Source organism: Asterias rubens, chromosome 3 (genome assembly GCF_902459465.1).
Source record: "Asterias rubens chromosome 3, eAstRub1.3, whole genome shotgun sequence".
NCBI lineage: Eukaryota > Metazoa > Echinodermata > Asteroidea > Forcipulatida > Asteriidae > Asterias > Asterias rubens.
In genome coordinates, this window is record NC_047064.1 from 3,657,307 (window position 1) to 3,684,509 (window position 27,203).

The 27,203-nt window shown below is 38.8% G+C and overlaps 1 protein-coding gene across 1 annotated transcript; it reads right to left on the reverse strand.

Annotated features, from left to right (window-relative positions):
- Positions 1-4,996: 4,996 nt before the first annotated feature.
- LOC117288568 (homeobox protein engrailed-1a-like) lies at positions 4,997-25,986 on the reverse strand. The gene is made up of 2 exons (XM_033769475.1): positions 24,684-25,986; positions 4,997-5,728 (listed from the first exon to the last, which is right to left on the reverse strand). Exons 1-2 carry the CDS (start codon positions 25,027-25,029, stop codon positions 5,346-5,348), a joined length of 729 nt encoding a protein of 242 aa, XP_033625366.1. The 5' UTR covers positions 25,030-25,986; the 3' UTR covers positions 4,997-5,345.
- Between the last annotated feature and the right edge of the window lie 1,217 nt (positions 25,987-27,203).

The following is a 27,203-nucleotide window of genomic DNA, read 5'->3' on the forward strand; positions in this document are numbered from 1 at the left end:
TGATGTCACGACCCGTGCGACTCAATGCAGTCAGCGTGTTGGAGGGAAAACACAAAAGAATAATTATTATGTAATTCAAAGGTTCCATCACGTGCACAGACCACTGCAGAAGAAACACGTGCTGTCATTTTTGGCACCTCTTGTTTCTTTCTTTAGAAATGGAACTGTTTTTTTACGACTTTTCCGTGACTCGCCACACACCTCTCGTCATTTTGCTTGTGTGAATTGCTATGCTATCGTAGAACACCATCAGAAAGAAATCGCTAGAAGGGTCATAAAATAAATGAGTATCAACTAAATGTTTTTAGTATCACGTGAAATATGTTCAAAGGACGTACCCACTGACCACGAAGAGAATGGCCGATGTATAGGGGCTATCTATAAGAATGATTTATATTGTCGTAAAATTATGCTTGTCCACTTTCCTTGTTGAAAAGAGACCATCGCGACACGTTTTTGGTGAGTGCGCCCTCTTGTGTTTTTTGTAACCCACAGATTCCTCGATCGGCAATGGACACGTTTGGAAAAAGACCAGTATTCTAGATTGTTGTATCCCGAAATGTGCATAAAATGACAGCCCTTTAAAATGTTGGCTCAATTTGTCATCATATTTACAAAGAGAATAATAAATTTAAAACCTCTTGTTGCATTACTTTGTGTGCTTTCAGATGCATAATAAAAGGCTTCAGCTGAAGTGTTTTATTATGAGTGAGAACAATATTTAAGTCGAAATTACTTCTTTCTCAAAAACTACGTGACTTCAAATGTTTTATAATGACTATCAACAGCTCTCCATTGCTCGTTGCCAAGTTTTTACGCTAAAAATTATTTTGAGTAATATTACCAATGGGAGACTTTCTGGGACGATAGAGGGCAGCAGACTTACCGGGTAAATCCATTGTTCTCAGAATTATGCGCATGTTCAGAACTACGTAAACAATGGAAATTTACCCGGTATGTCTGCTGCCGCCTAGCGTTGGAAAGTCTCCTATTGTGTCCATTGTCTTCAAAGGCAATGTTATACATTTGGTGTTTGGAACTGTTCGGTTGTTTAATTCCTATATAACTGTAGATGTATACAACTTACAAGTAAACCCATCGTTTCGCGTTTTTTTTTGAGATAATTAAGTCCACACTGAAAGAAATAATTCATTATGTATAGACTGAGAAAGTATTTGACAGTAATGTTTCTCAGATTCAAATTTGGGGGTATGAAAATATTCATGGATTGTAATGCTGGCTTTTATCCACAATTTGTCCCTTTGATTACGTCTATTTGTGTAAAGTCTCACTCTTTTTGGTTAAAGGCAGTAGACACTATTGGTAATTACTCAAAATAATTATCAGCATAAAACCTCACTTGGTAACGAGTAATGGGGAGAGGTTGATGGTATAATACATTGTGAGAAACGGCTCCCTCTGAAGTGACATAGTTTTCGAGAAAGCAGTAATTTGCCACGAATTTGATTTCGAGACCTCAAGTTTAGAACTTGAGGTCTCGAAATCAACCATCTAAACGCACACAACTTCGTGTGACAAGGGTGTTTTTTCTTTAATTATCATCTCACAACTTTGACGACCAATTGAGCTCAAATTTACAGGTTTGTTATTTCATGCATATGTTGAGATACACCAAGTGAGAAGACTTGTCTGTGACACTTACCAATATTGTCCACTGTCTTTAAGTGCTGGTTGATTGTTTGTTGTTTTGATTGTTTGTAATACTTGCTCATTATCTATTGTGTGTTTTAACTGTTTAACCTTAGGCTCTTTTTTAGGAAATTATTATACTGTACATGTTCTAGTGCAATTCAACCATATCGGTTGTCATACTGTTCATTTCTTTGTAATGTTTTTATTAAATAAACCAATAAATATAATCAATATATAAAACTTTTAATTTTTTTTTTTTACTTTAGCAAACTTTCGAAAGCTGCTGTAGGCTTCTAATCTAAGGTTTGTTCCACGTGATTAACAGGGTTTCCTTGGGGATAAGATGTATTTTCCAAACAACATATTTTTGTAAGGTTATCGGTCAGGGGTGGATTTTACAAAGGTAGTCCTAACTTAGGACTAGTCCTAGGCAATTCTAAGAGATAAGGACTGGTCCTAAGTTAAAACCGGTAACTCATCCTAACTTATAGGACTGGTCCTATCTCTTAGCATTGCCTAGGACTAGTCCTAAGTTAGGACTACCTTTGTAAAATCCACCCCTGTGCTTTCAACACGACATAAGTAAATAAACACAAGTAACAGTTTATATGTCACACTTATTATTTACATGCTTTATTAATCAACATTAATGTCTTATAATAATAGTTAAACAAAAACATTAAACCCTGCAATCCGATACAATGGTCAACATGTACGTCGGGCGTGACCCATCTTTATACGTCCCAACTTGAGCTAATGCCCCAGCTATAGTTTACCTCCCAGCTTTGAGTATAGTGTCTGTTCGTAATTGGGTCGACCCCAATAATTATCAATTGGGATGGAAAACTATTACCCTATAAGTAGGATTTGAAACTTTGTATGGTGAGAATACACTTTGAGTTTTCACCCAAAAATGATGACTTTAAGTCCATTTTTGTGTGCAACCTCTTCTCACCGGCACTCGAAAAAAAAACTGAATTTCAATCCCTTACATTCACAGAAACCTTAACCATGGTCCGGGAAAGGGGGGGGGGGTGAAAGGGGGATACCCTTTCCCTACAAAGAAGTAAACATCCAAAATACAAATTACTTAACAATCAGCCCTTGCTTTTGTAAAAATGCTTAATCATTGGGTATTCAACCTTTTCTTAAATAGATCGATCCGCAAATAATAATCTTTAATAACTCTCTCAAAATGTGTTTTCGTTTCCAGTAATTATTTACAGTTTAACATCATTTCAGTGATACTTAATTTATCTTCTCACTTACACACTAATAATTTACAGGAAAGAGAACATACAGGTAACTGTTTTTTTAAATTATGCCTAATACCAGATTGCCATTCCCAGTTCCATATCTTTAAGCGAAGGGTGGCAGCAAACATCAAAGCTGAGACCCCAAAATGTTAATGGGAGACTTTCCAACCCTAGGTGGCAGCAGACTTACTGGGTAAATTTCCATTGTTTACGTAGTTCTGAGCATGCGCACATTACCGAGAACAATGGATTTTACCTGTAAGTCTGCTGCCACCAAGCGTCCTGAAAGTCTCCCATTGCATGTCGTGTTTAGCATCACTGGTCTGCAATAAAAGACCGCGCCATCCAGTAACATTATTAAGTCGATTTTAATGCTAACTCGTTGGAAATAGCATCGATACATTGTATTTTATTCAACATTCAGACTCCCAACTAATGACACAGCTTTGTTTAGTTACAAAAAAGATCAACTGTAAAACTCGGCGTGGATACAAAATTATACCCAGCATTTTAGACTCATAAGTCACTTGAACTCGGTAAAAAAAAAAAAAAAAATTAGAATCGATACTCGTATCTCGTGAGTTTTGCGTCATGTTTGGGGGACCCAATGTGAGATTATTGTACGTGAAATCAGCTGGAATTCAGAACTAGGCATATCTGCGACTTGAACTCGAGAATTCTCAGAATCAGACTCGACACCGAGTAGTTGGACTCGGACTCGCCTGATCTGATCTACATTTCTCAGTTCTCAGAGAGACAGGACTCGACTAGTTCTCCGAGTAACAGGTCACGATTTAGTCTTGGCCCAATACGCCAGTGTATACTGCGCTCGGCTGAAATCGCGATAGCGCGCCCCCTTTTGGCACGATTTAACCAACTACACTGGCTCGCAGCTAATAGCGTTTTAAAACCGAGCGCAAAACACTATCCACTATCGATCACTATCGACGTCTTGGGCCAAGACTAGTCACGATTAGGACTTATTATTTTTTTGTTATTGGGAATTATGATACCATAAAACAGGCTGGGGCAAAGGATAAGAGAAGATTCGCTCGGCCCCAGCGGCCACTTGGGACGAGCGAAAAGAGAAGAGTGCATCAAAACGTATAAAGATGATCTAAAAAATGTTCTATGCCAAAGCCGTGATGCGTGTCACTGATGCACAAAGTTATTTCTTTCAAATAGCGGTCGATCAAAATGACATCATGTGTTCAGCTTTTAAACATTTTAACAATAATTGTTAAGCATACGATAATATTTAGGCCTACGAAAAACTTTTCTCCAGATACGTTTACCTTTGCTCCATGGACCATTATGAAAACAACGTTGAGAATACTATTTGAAAAAGTGTACAGGCGTGCAACTCTGGAATGAAGTGTTGAAAACGGAATTCGTTTACTTTAAAATGTACATTTTGAAGAAGTTTGTGCTAACTAATCTTGTCATTACGCATGTTATACGTATTATACAGACTTGGTAGAGATGACGAAGGAGAGGTGTTAATGTTTGTGATCAACCATGATGAATAAAGTCAGATTTGTACAGATTTGGACTTAATCCGTTATGTGAGTCATCACTGGGCCCAATTGCATAGAGCTGCTTAAGCAGGAAAAGTAGCTTAGCGCAAAAATATTTGCTTACCAGGGGCCGATTTCATAAGATTGATCGTAACTGCAAATCAATCGTAGTTGCTAAGTAAAGTGTGATGCCACAATACAAATCACTATGGTAAATACTGAAAATTTGTCTTGCGATGAATTTTATTGCTTTGTGAAATCGGACAAGGATACCAGCTAAACTACCATGTCACAATTTGTGACTGGTATCCTGCTCATTTCTGCTTAGCAGAAATTGTTAAGCAATATTTTCTGCTTAAGCAGCTCTATCAGTATGTAAACATGTCCTTTGGTTGTAACAACAAAAATCCGTTGTGGGTTTTTGTTACATTTCGGATACACATTTTTCTCGAACTATGACTTCATTTCAGATGGAAATATTTCACAGAAACAAACAATATTGCCATAGTATGACTCTCATAATCATTAAGCTTCTTGACTAAAATTAATCAACGATGTCTCTTCCTTTACCAATCTTGCATTTGAAACAAACGATGTTCATAATGTGTAATTAGCACAGCAGTGTCTTTGATACATAATGGGATCGCAGTCCTGTTGTTTCGCCTTTGAAAGGGCCCAGGGCACCAAGGCATTTTCTCCTTGGTATTAATGGCACCCTATGAGGAAATTGTAAGTTTCTACTTATGCATTTCAAGAGCACCACAAAAATTACCAGGGGTCAAGGAGGCACTTGACTCCGTTGCATCCGTGACGTACCAGGCCTGGGATAGGTCAAATTTTCATCATCGTCACACGTGCTACACACTGTTCCGTAAAACTTCTACGTGTGTATTCTGAATAATAAATGAGCTGGCATTCCTTAATTGACCGTATTTTCTTTGGGTTGATTCTCTGCGGTAGCAGCAGTTATCGCCACTGTAGAGTGGTTATACAATCCCTGTTTCATCAACTGCAAGGCCAGCGAATTCCTTAACCCATTAGCTTTCTTGATCTTGGCCCGTTTGTTCTGAAACCAAATCTTAATCTGGGATTCGTTCAGCCTCAGCTCGGCCGCCAGACCGCGACGTCGTTCCTCGGTCAGGTAGTTGCTCTGCTGGAACTCGTGTTTGAGCCTCTGGAGTTGTTGGGCGCTGAAGGCCGTGCGAGGGCGCTTTTCCTCTCTGCGCGTGTTGGCTGCTTCGCTGGTGTCCGTTGTGGACTGGGATGATGAGCCGCGTGGTTTCAAACGTCTGGTTCGTGGTCCTGTATGAATTATAAGAAAGAAAGACACAACTTAATTTTTGTTATAAGGAATGTTCAAAATCTGTTCGCAGAAAGATCAGTAACCAAGTTAACCACTAGTCAATGTTCAATGGAGAGCGTAAATATATGCATGAAATACATCCTGGGTACCACCAGGCAAAATCGCACAATGGTCGACAATAGCCAACTATTGATCGAATTTGCTCTTAGCTGTCGAGCAAATTACTGTATGAAACAAACTTGCACCGTTCTAATGCTGTTTGTTTCTTTCCACCACTTCGAAGAAAGTCTCCCCATTCCTTGAAGGTTATTGGTTTGGTTTTACCATAATTTCTTGATTTGTGTAATTCATAGTCATAGACGTTAAACCAATGTTTGTATGAGAGAGATTGGTTGTTGCCAGCTTGGTGTTTATATCCCCTTGTGGGAGGTTCCCTTGATGTGAAGATCATCTAAACAAACAAACAAACACCGATGTGTGTTTTGTGTTAGCAATGTATACTCAGTACTTTCCAGAGCTGTGTGAACAAAACTACAAGCATATCACTCGGTGTGGATTAGAACCCACCCACGACCTTTGCAGTTCTAGAGCAGATGTCTATAATACCGACTAGACCACCGAGATTGCCCGATAGCTAGAGGCAGTTCGAATCCTACATTTTAGCAGCAGATAGTCTACCGAGGCCTACATTATGGCCGTGTCCGAAACGACGACTTCGGCTACAGCTACGTCTAGATCAGCGCGTCTACCAGTGTTGAAGAATAGGCACACGCGCGCGATCTAGCCGTAGCTGTAGCCGAAGTCGCCGTTTCGGACACGGCCTATGTTTGGGGGAACTAGAGCCAAAACAACATTGCATTTACATTGACACTTGTTTTGTATACGTTGCTCAATATATAGCAAGACATGCTGTCGTGTTATACAGTTTGTGGGACTCAGCCCACACAACAGCAAACAAGGTTTGCAAAACTGTCCCCAATGATGTAAATTACCATGGGAAATCTGTATACAAATCAGCTATGTTGGTTAAACATAATAGCCCGTAGTTTTTTCCCAAGGACGGACAGCAAGCTTTCCAATTCCGTCCCCTCCTCGCGCCCCCAGAAGCACACCGGCAATTTGACGAGTCGAGAGCAAACAGCGATCAGTACTCCCGTAGGTCTGTCATACATCAAAACAAACCATCCTCTGAGACCTTCACCAGAATATTATACATTTTTTCTTGTTTTTCTTGGATGGGAAATTCGAAGCCAATGTCATAAAACAAATCAAGGGTTGTTATTCGTGACAACATTGACTTTATAACCGCCACGCCATCATTATTCCGGTTAGAGGAATGAAGACATTTTTATTGAAGTCATAAAATTCAAATCACTTAATTAACTCGTAGAGTGCTATGTATGATTTATGTTTCCAGGTTCCAGACCCTCTTCAGAGCCCAATTTCATGGCTCTGCTTACCGCCGAATTCTGCACTAACGATAACAATTCTCCACTTATAGTGCACAGTTTCATAAAGCAGCAAAACAAAAAACTGCTTGACAATAATTTAGTGGGGCACCGGCCACAGCAGTGAGTGGAAACTAAATGTAATTTTGGCTGGTAACCTGTTTCTGCTAAGCAATACTTTTATATCCTTAGCAAGTTTGTGTGCCTACAGGCTTTATGAAATTGGGGCCAGGGCAGTGCGCTATAGCTGTGTAGAGAAGAATGCATAGTTACGTCGAGTACACACAAGTGAAACACGCTTGACGTAATCGCAGGATTCACTGCTTCCGCAAGCGCCGATTGTTTGCTTACACGGTAAGCAGAGCCACGACAATTGGGGCCAGGTGAGAAGAACGTACAACACTGTAATGATGTGATTATTTTGATTTCAAAATGTAATTATAAGTGATCCTCAAGTTTATTATTATGCCCACACTTTATCAACAACAACAATAAATGGCAAAGTGGGGTTTGATTTGTAAGAAGCACTCCGTGTTTCATTTATGCCTAATGCAATTAATTTAAAAGATTTCTCTGATAAATATCTGTTTATGAAATTCAGACTTTTGCCGAAAAATTTCATAACACCAGTACTGCTAAACACCTTCACGGTCAGTACCTAAAGTTCTGATATATCTAAAATGTCTTATCCCCCCCCCTTAATACAGTCTCTTTAAAATTTGTGGGGGTTGTCTTTCGGCGATGTAACAGGCGCGAGAGACCCGTTATAATGGAAACTCCGAGAATGACTGTCCTGAAGCGGGACTGAGCTAAGTGGTCTCTTGAGGCCTTTCGCTCTGCCATTGCCCTTGGACTTAACACAGCCCGTCCTGCTGGGAGTTCAAGATTGGGCGTTGTGTAAAAGGCGGTTTTATAGCTCTACATAGGATCGGGCTGGCGTTTGTGTGGTGGCGGTTTGTTGTATGGTTATTGTCAACTTATGCATTCCCATGGCCCTATTATTTACTCCAATGCATTGATGTTTTAGTCATTTGGTATAATACGAGCCTTGTTGATTATCAATAAACATGAATTACTGTCAAGTTGCATGAAGACTGTTTTTCTGTGACATGGCGCTGGAAAAAGAGGCTTTACTGAAACCGCTATATGCAAGAGGGTTTCAAACATTACTTGTTAACATCCAAACATCACGTCCATTATAAGGTTTGAAACAATAGATATTTAATTATAAAGCTTTCAAGAGGATTGCATATATTTTCTTGAAAGCATAGCTCGGAATTACCAGATTTGCAAATATTATTGTTTCATCATGTAGAATTAAAACAATTAGGGACCATATAGTTTAAACAACTTCGTGATATCTTTAGTTGATTGTATGACGTTTGAAAAAGCTAAACTGTACCAAATATTGTTTTTTTTATAGTAATTTTGCATTTTGATGAGGTTCGTTTAAGAACTTGGCGACAACATCGTGACAAATACAACCACGCAAATCGATTATAGCCTTTAAACATTTAACTCTAAACTGTAAGAGTCTAACTCTATTTAACTCCCACACTTCTGTACAGGAGGAATATAGACGCCTGAAGAAATAGAGTGCTATGATGTTGTATGTCACTATGCATCCTCTTGCAATAATAAACCCAGCTGTGTCATTGTCATCAGGGCATGGAGTTTGCGACCGTCAGAGACCCCTCTGGAGGATTGCGTTACCCCTCTCTCTCGCTCTCTCGAGCCATCGGCCTCCGGGGGGACTCGAGGATAATAACCCGTGTGCTGATTACCACAGGAGGTGTTTCATATAACCCAGGCAATCACCACCGGCATGACTTCAAAAACACGGGAGCAAGACTCGTCCTAAGGCGGTTTATGTCAATGTAACTACTGTGTTTCAAAAACCGGGACCACCTATAGAAAAATATCACCCCCTCAAAAAAAGGGGGGGGAGGAAGACTTAAGAAAAAAAAAGGAAAAAAAGGAAGAGTAAAAAAAAAAAGAGAATGTAAAAAAAGTCAACGCTTGATTGTTTCTACACACCACAGGGCACTAACTTCATTAACTGTTTCTCAGCGCGCACGGGCTGCAGCCCCTTGGCTCATCTCGGCGACAAACGTGGGTCGATGGAGGTGTCTTCATTCCACCATATAGACCGAAAGGTTCCTTGCTCTATGATGCTACCGTCTGTGAAGGGAAGACAACCTCCGGACCGGCTTTTTGACTGAGCTAAGTAGGAGGGTGACCGGGCGGGCGAAGAGGGGGAGCAGCAAGGGGTCACGACGGCCCACCCAGACAGCTGCTACTCCCATCGCCCCGGTCTGTGGATTTTCAGGGAGCTTATGGCGCTCAACGACCCGATGAAGGAGTCTGTGGGGAGGCTCGTTAGCAAACACCAACCTCTTGACTGTTCACTTTTTTTTTCGAAACAAATCCTGTCACAAAATAAACGAGGCTACTTTTTGTTCTGTTTTGGAACGTACACTTTCCAGACTTGGTGCCGAATTCGTGATTATTCATATTTATAGTGACGTAAATAGTTACGTCTACCGTCCCCATCTCTAGTCACATTGAATATCGACACACTGTACATTATTCATGATGTTTATTCTGCCCAGTGTTTTTCTCAAGCAACACAATGATATAGCGTGGTATTTTCTTTTCACAGTTTAATGTTTTAGTAACTGTATTGTAAGTAGGATTTGAAACTTTGCATGGTGGAGATAAGATATAGAAGAGTTTGCGGTAACACCATGTAATAACAATCTCTAAATGAGTTGGGGTGGTTCTGAAAAGAACCGTTGGATTAACTCGACGTTTCGATCAGTATGCTCTGATCGTCGAGTTAAACCAACGGTTCTTTTCAGAACCACCTGAACTCATTTAGAGATTATTACATGGTGTTACCGCAAACTCTTCTATATAACTACTGTATTGTACTGGGTTGGTAAGGGTAAAGACATCATTGTTTAATTTTGGTCTGAAAGCTAACTGATAATGAAATTGATACTAGAACCAATTGTTTCTGTGAAATGTTTCCATTTGAAATAAAGTCACATTCAAGAAAAATGTATGGTCTATTATCTTATGGAAGTGTCGTGACCGAGCGGTTAAGTGCACCGAATTCAAACTCTTGTGTTTCTGATCAGCAGAGTGTGGGTTCGAATCCCCAGCCGTGACACTTGGGTCCTTAAGCCAGACACTTAGCCATTGCTTCGTCCTTCGGATGGGACGTCAAGCCGTTGATCTCATGTGTTGTGTGACCCATCCCAGTGCACTTATCGAAAAGAGAAGGGGTTCGCCCGGTGTTCCTGGCTGTGGGTGATATATGCGCCGTAGCACCTTGTAAACCCGTTAGAAGGTGCTACATAGTTGGGTCTCAGAATTCATCACTGTAATAACCATCTTTCTGGGAGTTTGTATATATTCAGCGCCTTGGTGGACACGGGCGCTATATAAGACTACGATATTAATATGATATTATTATCTGAAAAGCTTACCAAACGTATTATCAGCTGATTTAGGTTGTTACAATGCGGGACAGTGTGTGTTTGGACCTCATGCCGATTATGCATGTTTTTTTTTTCGTTTTTTCTCTTGTGACTCCCGCAACGAATTAAACCCAAATTTTCACTTGTTTGCCATTTCATGTATATCGCTGCTCACACAAAACACGAACACCGTCCTGTCACTTCAATGTAACTGGCAAAGAAGAAGGAGTGAACAAATGAAAAACAAACAACAAACAACAACATAAACAACAACAAAACAACCCTCAAAACAACCACGATGGACTCATTTTACACGTAGGCCATATCCCTTATTTTGCAAGCTCTGCCTCTCTTCCTACGCTCGTAAAAGCAAGAGAGAAAGAGAGAGAGAGAGAGAGCGAAAAGAGAGAGAGAAAAAAAATCAGAGTTTGATGTCTGGTGTATGAATAAATCAGTACATCACGAGCTTGCAGTCTGACGTAAGGTGTGATTTATAGATACGTGTGCTGCCTCATTGGTTGGAGAAATGATGAGTTTTCTTGTCTCGGTGCACGCCGGTGCCACGCAGTAGGGTACCTTGAACCACGTACCCGACCGATGGGGGGCCAACGCGGCTCGTGGACCCCGGACCCCTCGCCGCGACAACCTCCTTGTTTCTTTTCTTTCGGGTGTTGTCAAAAACAAACTCTCGTTAACGACGTGGATTGATAGATGGGTGCATGGTATTTATACAATGATGGACTTAACAGAGTCGTCAAATATTTAGTGAGACGGGATTTTGATGTATTTGGAGGTCTGTTTTGTCAAACTGTGCGAGAAACACTGACTTGGACTCTTGATAACCGTAAACGCCGCATTCAAACGCCGCTCTTTAAATTGAGCTTGTCTACTGTGCCTTGTTTAAGTGTGGATATCAAATAATAATTCTCTTATTACAGACAACGCAGTCTGGAGCATGGGGTATCATTTTTATACTAACGAAGGACAGTAATAATTACCGAGACATCCTTTTACACGGGAATAAAATTGATATCAAAAGATTGAAGGGAAATCAAAAGTAAGAGAAATTACAATGCTTTCTTTTGCAATCTTCAAAAGTCATTTTTAATTTTAAAGAATGTATTAAAAAAGGTGAAACTTAAAAAAACAAAAACATGGAGAAAAAAAAACAAAGTATCAAATCCATTTTTGAATTTATGCACGTAAGGAAAAAAATGAATAAAACGAAAAAGCTCTCTTCGCGACCTTCCAAAGACATTCTTTAATTTACTAAAAAAAGTGCGGGGATGTATCATTATTCACCCTCATCACCCCCCCCCCCCCCCCCCCCCCAACATCTCATTCGTCTCTCATCATGGAGACACTTAGGGCCAAACCTGCAATAATCACTGATATTGCTTCTGGATATTTACCTTAAAACAAAAGAACTTGCACAGAGCTATGAACATTGATCAAGGAAACGGCTGACGTTGTCCTGTCATTGACTTGGGCGTGTGATATTATATCTAAATAGGCGACAGGATTGGTTTTTAAATATGGATGATGCAGAACAAAAAGTAATTTCTTGTGAAGTTGATGACAAAGATTATATCCTGAAACTTTGATTCATACTTAACTTTCAAAGAATTGTCGAAGGAGAAGGTGAACATGGGTAAAGTCTTAAAGGAACACGTTGCCTTGCATCGGACGAGTTGGTCTATAAAAAAGCGTTTGTAACCAGTTTTTTTAAAATAAAATGCATATGGTTTGAAAGATGTTTTTAAGTGGAATACAATGATCCACACAAATTTGCATCGAAATTGCACGGTTTTCCATTTACTGTGCGAACTAACGCGGTCGGCCATGGCCATTTATGGGAGTCAAAAATTTGACTCCCATAAATGGCCGACCGTGTTAGTCGACGAGGTAAAAGCAAAACCGTGCAATTTCAAGGCATGGTTGTGTGGATCATTGTATTATACTTTTACAACATCTTTCTAACGGTTACAAGCGCTATTTAAAGACCAACTCGACCGATCCAAGGCAACGTGTTCCTTTAAACGTATAATATTTGAAATTTAAATCGGTCGTTTAAAGGGAAGGTACCCGTTTGGTAATTACCCAAAACAAATGTAAACTTAAAAAACTGACTTGATAATGAGCATTAGAGAGCTGTATAAAACATTGTGAGAAACGGCTCCCTCTGAAGTAGCATATATTTTGAGAAAGAGGTAGTTTCTCACTAAAATAATGAAATACTTCGCCAGAAGTCTTTTATTCTTATCTGAAAGCACACAAATTCATCCAACAAGGGTGTTTTTTTTTCTCTCATCATTTTCTCGCAACTTCGATGACCAATTTAGTTCAAATTTTCACAGGCTTGTAATGATTTTATGCATATTTTGGGGTACACCAAGTGAGAAGATTGGTCTTTGACAATTACCAATAGTGTAACCTTCCCTTTTAGTTTGGTTATCGGAACCCACTGCCTCAATCTTTTATACAATTTGTAGATGCCATAAAACTAACATGTGAAAGTTTAGTTTCAAAACATGGTAGCGTTTTTGAGATCTTGTAAAAATCTGGAGCGGTTCCGCCACGTAGGACGGTTAATCCGCAATTGGAATACACATGAGAAACGTTACTGCAGTATTAACGCCCCTCAAAACCCAATTGGTAAAGATAGAAAGTGATACCTTTTTTCATAACCGCAGCAACGAAATAAAAAACCACCTTTGGTGCACAACTTTGTGTGCTTTTAGATAACTACTAAAGGCTTCGGGCCTGAAGTCTTTAAATATTTGAGTGAGAAATGTGCTCTTTCTCAAAAAGTATGTTACTTCTGAGGGAGCCGTTTCTCACAAAGTTTTAATCTATCAACAGCTCTCCAATACTCGTTACCAGATGTAAGTGTTTCTGCTATAGCAATTAGTTTGAGTAATTACCAATAGTGTCCAGTGCCCTTCAAACAATATGGAAAGTGTCATATTTTGTTGCATTCGATGTGAAGTAAAATTAAAACTAAAGATAGACGTTAACTTGTTCTTTAAAAGCGATTGGACCCTTTCGGTAAACAGTATTGTCCAAGGCCCACACTTCGTGTATCACAACTTCTACATAAAATAACAAACTTGTGAAAATTTAGGCTCAATCGGTCATCGGAGTCGGGAGAAAATAACGGGAAAACCCACCCTTGTAATCCGCACGTTTCGCCGTGTCATGACATGTGTTTCAAATAAATCCGTTATTCTCGATATCGAGAATTGGTATTATTTTACTGTTTTCTCAAAAAGTAAAGCATTTCATGGAATAATATTTCAAGAGAAGTCTTTCACCACTACCTTCTGTAAACCCTGTAAGTTATTTGTAAATATGTTAACTTTTTTTTCTGTACCGAAAGGGTCTAATGGCTTTAAACAAACCAATTATGCACTTTCCTTTTAAAGAAACCAAAGACACGCGGAGCAAACTAACTCAGTAAGTAACCTCTCACGGTGTTGCGATACATCGGTTTAGATGCTTGTCGACATCCTGCTTGGAGACATCATTAAGACGTGACTGGCATGAAGGATTCTATCAATTTCATATTCATATGGTTTTTATATCAATTTCCTGTAAAATTAACCCCCCGATGAAGCGCAATGAACAATTTCCAAGAATATTTACCTTTTCTCTACACGTTTGACAATATTCTTATATTATGTGAAATTCAAAAAGTACAGAACGAATACAATCTTTCATTGAAATTAAATCTGATTGAAAAAATCAGTATAGCAAAAAACCAGCTGATGTACCTTCAAACTTAAATTGTCTTTCTTGAAAACTATAGTGTTTTTAAAATTTGAACCCCAAAATTACACGCTGTGTCTTTAATAACTATTGGTAAACCATATTGACTTGGTGAGGTTTAGTTAAGAAATATATTGTTTTTATCAAATGTTCCGTCGGAGTGAGTACATTCTTTCATATTTAACAAAGAAGGAAACCCCTTATATATTGTTAGTCGCATTGTGATCATCAACGAAACGGTAACTTATCCCAAATTGAAGATATTTGACTTGAGCTAAGGCGAAACAAATTTTTTTTTTTAACCAAACAGTTGCTGGTAGTGTAAGTACTTAATGTAATCCACCATAAACATACATTAACTGACAAAACCTGTGGAAGTTCGAGATCGATCTGCTGTCTGGGTCACGAGAGAATAGTGAAAAACCGATTACAACTTTTGCATTGCTGCGATAAACTCCACACGCGAAGTCAGATTATTTATTTCTCATCAAATAATATGACACTTCAGACAGAAATATTTCAAGGGATGTTTTCAACTATCATCATCAATTGACCGTGAAAGTTTTCTGTAAATCTGTAATCTTCAAGATTTTTGTTTTCTACCAATTCTGTGACGTTCCTTTAACTTTAGATAAGTTCCAGAACCATTATTTCTTATTTTGTGCTACACGCAACCCACGCTTTAACAAAAAATAACAACTCGACTCACGCGCACACAAAAAGTAAAATATAAAAGCATAATTTGTTTTATGATTATGATGGATGGTTACAATCAAAATGGAAATTTAGTCGCGGCACGCTGTGAAGTCTCTATTTATTTGATATGGTTAACATTCAGAACGCCTCATTTACTCTGAGTAATATTCCTATTAAATGACAACTTCAATAAATGGCCCGTCTCTACCTTAGATCACTCAACAAACGTTTATAATGACTAGAGTGTTTTACCATAATTACAACCAGGCGGCACGAAGCAAGACTATTTGTTAAAGGCAGTGGACACTATTGGTAATTACTCAACATAATTGTTAGCATAAAACCTTTCTTGGTGACTAGTAATGGGGAGAGGATGACGGTATAAAACATTGTGAGAAACAGCTCCCTCTAAAGTGCCATAGTTTTTGAGAAAGAAGTAATTTTCCACGAATTTGATTTTGTGACCTCAGATTTAGAACTTGAGGTCTCGAAATCAACCATATAAACGCACACAACTTCGTGTGACAAGGGTGTTTTTTTTTTTCATTATTATCTCGCAAATTCGATGACCGATTTAGCTCAAACTTTCACAGGTTAGTTATTTTATGCATATGTTGAGATACACCAACTGTGAAGGCTAGTCTTTGACAATTACCAATAGTGTCCACTGCCTTTAAACTTTTTTTTTTACCAGGCATGTGAGGAAAGGCTACTTACACATTGTGGAAAAATACTTGTACGTAAAATAAACAATATCTTCATTATATTGGACTGGGTACGAAAAATGGACCTCATTTTGCTGATTTTGTGGAAAGAGAAATTTACAGTTTTGGTTTAGAAGGTTTTACATGACTTCTCTGAAGAATTACAAACAAGTGACGTAGCCACGCGGATGCTTGGGTGTTTTTGTTTTGTTTGTTTGTTTGTTTGTTTGTTTGTTTGTTTGTTTGATTGTCTGTTTGTTGGGTGTTGGTGCGCTGGGGTGTTCGTTTGTTTGTTTGTTTGTTGTGTTGTTAGTTTGTTTGTTCGTATAGTTTTTATTGCTTTGGGTGGTGTGTTTTTTTACGTTCTGATATAAACAGTTCTGTATTCTGTATTCCGAAATAACTTGAAGTTGAATATGATGTGTGCCGCGCGCCAGTGGTTATAGGAGCACCGGACTCGGGCTCTGTGGTGTTTCTGATCAGCAGAATGTGGGTTCGAGTCCTGGTTGTTGCACTTTGCCTTCAGCAAGATATGTTGTCATTGGGATTGGACATTAAGTTGCAGGTCCCGTGTACTATAGGAATGGTAGCATTCAAATCTACTCTATTTTTTTAATATCTTATTGTATATTTGCTCGTTTTTTGATGTTTGAACTAATTTATTTATATTGTAAACCTAAACACAATTCAGCCTTTTGGCTGCTATGTTTGATTTTTAATAAACCAATAATTATAATATTAGTGTGACGTAAACTAACCCAGAACACTTTTCGTGGAAGAGTAGGGGCAAGTACCCTTTTTTCGGGTTTCATCAGGCTTGTGAGCTACATAGATTACGTTCACTTATGAGGCATATTTGGTTTTATTATTTTGTTTTATACAATAATAGTGAAAGCTGTGCGCCGCTTTACAAAATGATTCATTGTCACAAATATAGTTATCACCTTTGAAATGTCTATACATTGTGTTGCTGTTAAATTATCTGGCATGCACATTTCATTATTTATACCCAATGTTATTTGTTTTCAACTGTTTGCTTAATTGTTACTGTCGACATGAAACATAAATGTCAATTGAATTGAAATGAATTGAATTGAATTATATCAAATGATATTGTTTCTATTACATGGTGAGGCATACTGATTGCTCGTGACCACTGGTCCCCCTTTAAGTCTAAATTATGTGATATTTCATGTGCCCTCTAAAATGACCCATACGCAGGGGTTTATTAACTTCATCAAATTAATGGGGTACGGAATGACACATAATGAGTGTATAATAATAATAACCAACGTGTAGTGTGGGGACCCCGGCAGTAATCACATTGCAATTATCAGCCCGATCAGAACAGCCATAAATGTCATCAATTCAGGTTCCCGTCCTCGTGCTTAACACAGCTAGAACCTCGCCTGGGGAACGACACCCAATACCCCGTGACACTCTCTCCTCTAACTCGCTCCAACTCCGGGTAATATCAAAACCAGCGCTGTATTTTATAGTCTCCTTTATTTTATAATACACTCATAATGCATCACTTTTTTGTTAGGACAGTAAAACACACACGCTGAAGTAACTCCTGCACAGACATCTGTCCATAGCTAATAGAGTTGAACGGACCCTATCACGGCTAAATCAAGGGATTAATGATGCAAGCAGTATTGACTTATTTTCACTGGACCATTCTGGTTTGAGTCCACAAACACACTCTCACTCACTCTCTTTTTATTTGTTTCTAACCGAGTCTCTTTTTTTTAACACCGATACGGTCCAATGCGCCTTGTAGCGTAACTATTACAAGCAATAATTGCCTGTCTAATCTACGCTCTTGAAAAGGATGGCATTGTCAACTGCTTCCAAATGTTCCCCTCTTTTTTTTCCTCTCCCTCACTCTCTCTCTTAATAAGGCGACACAGATGGCAACCTGATGACCGTACTTCTGTCTTAACGCCTTGCTTGGGAAATTGATGATCGGCTCTCATGTGTTACGGCGAAGAGAATTTACCCAGTTTGTTTAATATGGTGGAGTTATAAATAATGCTCGGAGTGCTGTAACGTGTCTATCTCACTGCTGGTGATTTCACCGGCGTCGAAAAGAATATCATTCTGCGCTCTTTCTGTATCTTTTACAAAACGAAAGTATTTCCTCTTATATCCATTAGAGACACTGGACACTATTGTCAAAGACTAGCCTTCACAGTTGGTGTATCTCAACATATGAATAAAATAACAATGCTGTTAAAATTTGAGCTCAATCGGTCATCGAAGTTGCGAGATAATAATGAAAGTAAAAAACGCCCTTGTCACACGAAGTTGTGTGCTTTCAGATGCTTGATTTCGAGACCTCAAATTCTAAATCTGAGGTCTCGAAATCAAATTCGTGGAAAATTACTTCTTTCTCGAAAACTACATTTACTTTAGAGGGGCCGTTTCTCTCAATGTTTTATACTATCAACCTCTTCCCATTACTCGTAATACCAAGAAATGTTTTATGCTAATAATTATTTTGAGTAATTACCAAAAGTGTCCACTGCCTTTAAAATCATGGAGCTTGAAAGAATGGTTGGTATCACCCTTCAAAAGAAGTGACTCGGCTGATTATTTGCTGCTTTTGTTCTCGGGCGGCCTTCTTATAATAAGTGTTATTCAAAATGTAGGCCTACAATATCAGACTTTTAAAATTAACAACAAGGACAGCAAACAAAAGGACACAATTTCTTGATACATACACGTTTTGAAAATCAATTATATGCTAGCGTATAACAGTCGTGATAATTTCCTTCGAAGTGTTTTACAGCGAAACCATTGTTAAAGTCACTTAAAGCCATTATACACTTTCGGCACAGAAAAAAAAACAAAAAAAAGTTCACAGATTTACAATTAACTTACAGGGTTTACAGTAGGTAATGGTGAAAGGCTTCTTTTGAAATATTGTTCCATGAATTGCATTACTTTTTGAGAAAACATTAAAACAATTATCAATTCTCGATAGCGAGAATTACGGATTTATTTAAAACACATGTCATGACACGGCGAAACGTGCGGAAACAAGGGTGGGTTTTTCCCGTTATTTTCTCCCGACTCCGATGACCGATTGAGCATAAATTTTCACAGGTTTGTTATTTTATATATATGTTGTGATACACGAAGAATGGGCCTTTGGACAATACTGTTTCCAGAGGTGTCCAATGGCTTTAAAAACAAATTAAAATCTAAAAGTAATTTAAGATTCAATGATTTAGTAACAGCGGCTTATTTATCCTAAAGATCCAACTCAACACGATGAGGTAGCATTATTATTGTTTATAAATAACATAACATAACATAACAGGAGGTTATGATAACTTAGTAAAATAAATTGTTTTTATTTTATTTAAAAAGAAACAGGGAGTATTTCTGAGGATTTTATAGAAACTTTGTGTTCCCACGCTTTAAACAGAACTTTCTATATGAAAATCTCCACCGACATTCTCACGCAACTCCAATTTAAACAGCTTTCAATGTTTGAACTAATGCCCTGTAATTTAAGTGTCGTGTAAATAAATGCCGTCTGTGTTTGGGGAAATAAAGCGTTTAGGAAATTGCCCTTATCCGTTAACAACAGCGTCTACACTCGCCCAACCCCCCAACCCCCAACCCAACCAAAGCAATATCAGGGACCGGGCAATACACATCTAACTCTGAGACCCGTAATACATCATTGGGGTTCATGCTAATTGATACTGAGGTCTTGAGTAATGTAGTTGCTGATTGTCTGAGACGTTTGTACACCTCGTTTATGCTGACATGACTTTGAGAAGTGGGATCGCATACGCCGGTAGTAGTAAAGTCTTGACGTTGACGAGATGCTTTGAGAATACAAACTGAAAACTTAAACGCGGCAAACGGAAGTTTATTGTGCGCGCTGGTTTAATTCAATTGTTCGAGCGAACACACATGAGAGTTGTTATCTTTGAAAGTTTAGCAGGTTTGGGCGGGAAACAAAAAACTGTTGGGAGAAGTTAAGCGGTCAATGCTGTACCGTGTTTCCTATAATTAGTCGTGAACAGTCAACAATATCCACTCTGTGACAGAGTGGTTTCTCACGTGATGTTGTGAAGTTTGGGCAGAGCCTTTTGTTTCAGAATTATCGGCCAAGTGGTTATTGTCAAAGTTTTTTTGTTTTTTTTATTCTTGTTCTTTGTAATAACGTGATTAAAGGCACTGGGCATGCGCACTATTGGTTTACTCAAAATACTTGTTAGCGTATACACTTTACTTGGGTAACGAGCAATAGAGAGATGTTGAAAGTATAAAACATTTTTGAGAAACAGCTCCCTCTAAAGCAACGTAGTCTTTGAGAAAGAGGTAATTTTTCACTCAAATAGTAAATGACTTCAAACCTTTTAAATTGTATTATGCATCTGAAAGCACACACTTGATGACTAACAAAGCCCAATGTTTTACAGCTTTGTTTCACAGGTTTGTTATTTTGCATAGGTTGGGATACACCAAGTGAGAATACTGGTCTTTCACAATATTACCAAACGTGTCCAAAACATGCCTTTAAAGACAGTGGACACTATTGGTAATTACTCAAAATAATTATTAGCGTAAAACCTTTATTGGTGGCGAGTAATGGGGAGCGGTTGATGGTATAAAACATTGTGAGAAATGGCTCCCTCTGAAGTGCCATAGTTTTCGAGAAAGAAGTAATTTTCCACGAATTTGATTTCGAGACCTCAAGTTTAGAACTTGAGGTCTCGAAATCAACTATCTAAACGCACACAATTTCGTGTGACAAGGGTATTTTTTTCTCTCATTATTATCTCGCAAGTTCGATGACCGATTGAGCTTAAATTTTCACAGGTTTGTTATTTTATGCATATGTTGAGATACACCAACTGTGAAGGCTAGTCTTTGACACTTACCAATAGTGCCCACTGCCTTTAAGTACAAATGTATGGTCAAGCACCACCTCATAATGTCAGTCACCTCACCCACCCAATGTGACTACATGATTTTGAATAGCCAGACATAGTTGTGATGTTACACAAAATGCCAAGTCGGAACGCCGCATGCATCATGTCGAGACGGGTGTGTTAGCTCGTGTGATCTACCCCCAAAACAGCACCAAAATGCCGCCACAATCTGTGAAAACTTCCACTTGTCTAGTTCAAAATCTTCTGGCTTTCGACGCTCGCTCAAAATATCATAAATATTTATATAGAAATTGAGAAGTGATGTTCTCTTGACTGAATAATGAAAGTGTTGTTCAACAAACTGTTTTTTTTACTGGTGTGTTTTTTCGAGGTCCTTAAAGGCACTGGTCACCTTTGGTTGTCCAGGCTCTGCCGTCGATTTCACAAAACTCTTCCTAATTTAAGACTAATCTTAGGACTTAGGACGAGTCCCAACCCTGCACTGTAGCATGCAGACCTTAAGATTAATCCTAAGTTAGGCCCGAGTTACTCGTCATAACTCAAGATAAGACGAGTCCTCACTCTTTGTGAAACCGACGGCTGGACCAGTATTCTCAATTTGTGTATCCCAACATCTGCAAAATAACAAAGCTGTGAAATATTGGGCCTTGTTAGTCATCAAGTTTGCAAGAGAATAATGAAAGGGTGTTGGATTACTTTGTGTGCTTGCAGATGCATAACAAAATACTTCAGCTGAAGTATTTTATTATTTGAGTGAGAAATTACTTCTTTCCCAGAAATATTATGTTACTTCAGAGGGAGCCAATTCTCACAATGTTGTATTGCCCGTAACCAGGTAAGTTTTTATGCTGAAAATTTGTTTGAGTAATAATTATCAATAGTGTCCAGTGCCTTTAAACAGTTGCCTCAGAATTTATACCTTCGAGATGAGGGAATAAAAAAAACCGACATCGCAATTTATCAAGTCCTTGTTTAACAATGAGACATGGAAATAATCATATACGATGAGTTGCACAGTGACACTCCTGACACCTTTTACACGGCAGACAATGGACACAGTCTGCAGGATTGAAGACCCCCTCGAAAACAGACATTTATCTTACAATCGTTGCTGCGGTTTGAAGTATCAAGAATGAGTGGTGGTTGGTGTTCATTTGTAGAAAGTAGAGTTTAAGTTTTCAAGAAAACGCACAGTATAAATCTAGCTTGGCTGTTGTAAAGTTATTCTCTTTCCAAAAATGCACAACGCTTCAATTAACTTTTGTATTTTATTGTTCATTTTAGAGCTCTTCCAAAACTGTGAAAATAGCGTAGATCTTTATCGCATTGTCTTTTGGGTTTTAAAATATTTTCACTTAGTTGTTGACGTTGTTTCAGTCTAGGAAACAGGAGAGTCAGACAAATCAAACCTCCATTGTTTTTTTCCAGCTGCTAGGGGTTGTGTATTGTTTGGTAATGGAACCCACTGTGTTGTTCAATCCCGTTTAGTTGTAAATAATGCCATAAAACTACCCCGTGAAAAATTCATATCGCTGAAAATCCAATGCAAAGATGTTCACGCAGGAAGAATAATCTGTTTTTGGAATACACAAACTGAGGAACGCTGCCAGTAACGCTTCTTAGATTCAAAGTTTGTGAAACAAAAAGTTATATTTTGTCCATTCCATAACTGCGGTACTTCTAAGTGAAATGTTTCTCAAAATGTATGACACTATCCATAGCTGCTGTACTTCTTACCGAGTAGGTTTGTATTGCCAATAATTTCCAGAGTCATTCCCAAACAAAAAGTTGTTGAACTTCTAACCGCCAAGTAGGTTTGTATTGTCATTAAAGGCAGTGGACACTTATTGGTAATTACTCAAAATAATTATAAGCATAAAACCTTACTTGCTGACGGGCAAAAGAGAGCTGTTGATAGAATAAAACATTGTGAGAAACGGCTCCCTCTGAAGTGACGTAGTTTTCGAGAAAGAAGTAATTTTCCACGAATTTGATTTCGAGACCTCAGGTTTAGAATTTGAGGTCTCTAAATCAACCATCTGAAAGCGCACAACTTCGTGTGACAAGGGTGTTTTTTCTTTCATTATTATCTCGCACCTTCGACGACCAATTAAGCTCAAATTTTTACATGTTTGTTATTTTATGCATATGTTGAGATACTGGTCTTTGACAATTACCAATAGTGTCCAGTGCCTTAAATTTCCAGAGTCATTACCAAACAAAGGTTGTTGTACTGCTAACCGCCAAGTAGGTTTGTGTTTCCATTAATTTCCAGAGGCAATACCAAACGTACCATACAGACCCTTTAAGCCTCTGCCTGCTTCCCTTAGTCTTCTCACGTGTCTTGAGGCTCGTTTAGAGTAGTTAAGATTTAATCAAATTTCAAGACCAATCAATCTATGCTTTTGCCAAAGCTGGGCGGATCAACTCAGCACAACATAGAACTTCTCTGGTTAGAGTTTACAATGGGTAATTGTTATTGACATATCATAATGACGTTGCAGAAAAAAAAACATCTTGGCGTATAAAAAATAAAACACCAAAGTTTAAACTGTGTCATGGTCAAATGTTCACTAAGTGTTAATGGGTATTGTTTTACGAGTACAGGCCCCTATCCTTCCTAAATTTCGTCATTTTGGTGGGAAAACCGGTCGATTGTCATCTAATAACAAAGAAAGCATGGATATTGGAAAATTTGCAGGAGCTAGTGATCTGTGTACACTATAGTTATTTGCTTTAAGTTATAAATTGCGTGATACGCTGTTGTATGTGGGACAATACAAAGTATTGTTTAAATGAACGTACTATAAAAATAAGAAGTAAAATATTTTGTAAGTAAAAGTTTCTGTAGTTTCAGTCTGAAAGGTCACTGGTTATAGTATGAAATAATATCAATTGCAATAGTATCAATGAAACAATATAGCAAATATTTCACCAGAGAATATCATTTCTGCCTGAAAAATAATGTCAACGTTGAGAAAATTGCACTTGATGACCAGCGAACAACTGTCTATTTCGATTGGAGCAATTTAAATAAGTACATGTATGAACGAGCGACAAATCCTTGATAAAACTTGAACCGTTTAATTAATGAACAATATAATTTGCTGGAGTCTTCACCGATCGTCTTTTCTTTTGCTTGAAAACTATATCAGATTGGATTTGGTTTGCTCTTCTGTAAACATCTGTTGTAAACAATTAATGTAGCCCAAAGATTTATGTTTATTTCTAATTTGTTATCCTGCGCTATCAATCGACATTGTAACCAATGGCAAAACTCGAATTTGCGGTACATTGGCACGAACTTATCAACACATTTTGAGCATGTTGGATGAACGACAAATCTATTTCAACAAGCCTGGAATTGGCATGGGTGTTATTTCCTCTTTTAAAATAGAAGGAAATGTTCTTTTAAATATTTTCATTAGTATTAAGATGTACTCAAATATTAAACGATTTGCATGCCAACGAACGATAAGCTAAGTCTTGCTGCTTCCTTCAAAGTTGAAATATTCAAGATTACGGTGGCTTGTGGTATAGGTAGGACTTGATATGAGCTATACTGGTTATAACTTAATAATAAAAAAAAAAATCGGCATTATTATTGTCAGAAAAACAATCTGTACATTCAATCGATAGTATCCGAGTGCTATATTATTTAGGATTACTCAAACGTTTTAAGACATTCCACTTTCCATGTTACAGTTCACGTATAGTACGGTGCATAATTTTGATTAAACAAAATTAAAGTTTCATGTACTTTCTTAACTTGTTCAGTCAAAATGAATACCTTTTGAATAACCTTTATTCAATTTTTGAAGCTTAAATGTAATATTGGCTCAGCCATACTATTTTAAATGGAGTAATTTCAACATTTATATTTACAAGTCTATTAATATTTTGAGTATTAAGAAAACGAAGGATGAGGTCTTACCGGATGACGGTCTATCTGAATACCTCGTGCAGTACACCCATGCTGGCCAGTGGTCTTGTTTTCTCGTTGTACTCTCTTTCACCACTTCTCCCGTTCTCAGTTTCCCGCAAGATTTATTCTCTAGCTTCCTCTCCTGATACTCGTCCCTCTTGACGACATCTTCCTCCCCGTCTCCGTCTTCACCTTCGTCCTCCTCATAATTGATCCTGCCGAAGTCCGGCCGGAGTATGTTATCGATGAAGAAGTTCGTGAATTTAGTCCGTATGGAGAGATCGCTGGCCGACTCGTGGCCGCTATCATCATCGGTGCTGCTGACGCGCCTCTCGGTCTCGCTATCCGTCGACATGGCTGGTCGGACTATGATCTCGTTCTCTCGGAATGCCGTGCCCCCATTTAGGTCCTACTCCCTTAATACCTGGCAGTTTTTGGTGGACACTTTATTGGCGTGTTCCATGTACGGGGAGTCGCCGTCTGAGATGAGACGTAGATTGATCGACGGACCTGCCAGGTTTAGACGCGCGATAATCCAAAGTTTTCTTCCTTCTTAGGAGTTTACTTAATACAAGCAATTCGGGTTATTTCCTTCGAGGTCTCAACCCGGCCCTATATTCTCACTGATGCCTTGGCTTGTTAGGTCATTAGCCGATGATACTTCGACTGAGCTCCGAGTGATGATAAGACTAAACTAGATTGACGTGTACTCACATTCTCCCCCTTGTCTACCCCCGTCGATAAGTTTATCAGAAGGAATCGTGTGGAAGTGCACACTTCTAATGTTGTTTAACCGTTAACAACGAACTAATACTTTTTGACGCAAGACATCCGACGAACTCCACCTAAAAATGTTGCAATTTCCTGGCCGTTGAGTAAGGACAAAAAACATACCCCTACATTGTGAAGTGACCAAAAAGGAACAAGTAAACAATTCTATGACTTCTATTTTCAGAACAGAAAACAAGGGCACCTTTTTTTCTGGTTCTCTTCCGGTGGAAACACTTCTACAATGACAAGGGTTTACTCACGCTGCCTCGTTGACGGTCAAGTCTAGCCTAAAGACAGCTGAGGCTCGCGCCACTATGAGAGCACTTCTCGGATAAATACCCACTATTATTATGTCCACAACGAAACCAAGAAGCTGAATGGTGGCGTCACACTAACGGGTGAATCGGTCCTTCCTGTCCCGCTGAGTTAGGTCCCTGACACACGCTCACTGACACCCTCAATGTGACGACCAAGCACCCACGATCACAAATCAGATTTTTGGTAGGGGTGGTGGTGTCAGAAACCGTGCTTTTTAGCGGCGTTACTGTTGCCGTGGCTGACACGTTAAAGAACACTCTGTTGGTTACATACCGGGCTGCGGTGTCCGTTGAGTTTTTTGGACGCCAACTCTGGTGAACCTTGAGGTCACGTGACCAGAGCGCTGTTGCCGCTAAATGAACGTTGACACCTCTCCCCCAAGGATGCAATGATAAAAACAGTGACGTCACTGATGACGGTTGGACTCAGTCTGGCTATGTTATGGTTGGTTATGGTGGACTTCAAATTAGCCAATTTGAGACAAGGTGGCACAAAACTGTGGCACTGTTAGTTAGGTTTGGATAAATTTATCTGTATTCACCCAACCAAACAGTGCACTCCTATAGTGTCCACCATGCCTCAAGGGAAGAAAAGGAAACAAGATGTCTGAACCAAGATATTGGCCTCTTTTGTTTCGGACTTTGAAGAATGATTTTAGGTGAAGGTTAATGTTCTATATGATTTTGTCACAAATTAAGTAAAACAGTACTTTATTTGGTATGTGAAAAAACAAACGAATACAAAATTTGCCCACATTTTAACGCACACTTTTCCTTAATTACACAAAATAATTATCATCATTAATCCTTTCTTGATTACGAGAATGGAGTGGTTGATAGTATAAAACATTGCGAGAAACGGCTCCCTCTGAATTTGAGGTCTCGAAATCCAGAATCTGAAAGCACACAAGTTCGTGTGACAAGGGTGTTTTTTCTTTCATTAACATCCCGCAACTTCGACAACCGATTGAGCTCAAATTTTCACAGGTTTGTTATTTAGTGCATATGTTGAGATACACCGACTGTGAAGACTAGTCTTTGACAATTACTATTAGTGTCCACTGTCTTTAAGTACAGAAGGATTCCACCTTAATTCCTCTCAATAATCCCGAAGATCCCATACCACAATGAAGACACGGTGGTGGGGGGGGGGGGGGGGCACCATGCCATACCGTGCATTGGTTTAAAACAGCGAGTCATCGTGTCTTAATTGTTTGTGACGGTTCACGCTGTTTAATTACAGGACTTTGAACTGTCATGCTGTCACCGGGAACACTATGGAGGTTGGTTATTAAGACATACTGATCTAGAATACGGAGGTTATGGGTTCGAATCTCTCCTGGGTAGTTGTGTTAGGCAGGACTTGGACTGTTACGATGTCACCTGTTACACTGTGGTGGTTTCAAGACGAACCCTTCCTCGGTAGTTGTATTCAATATTT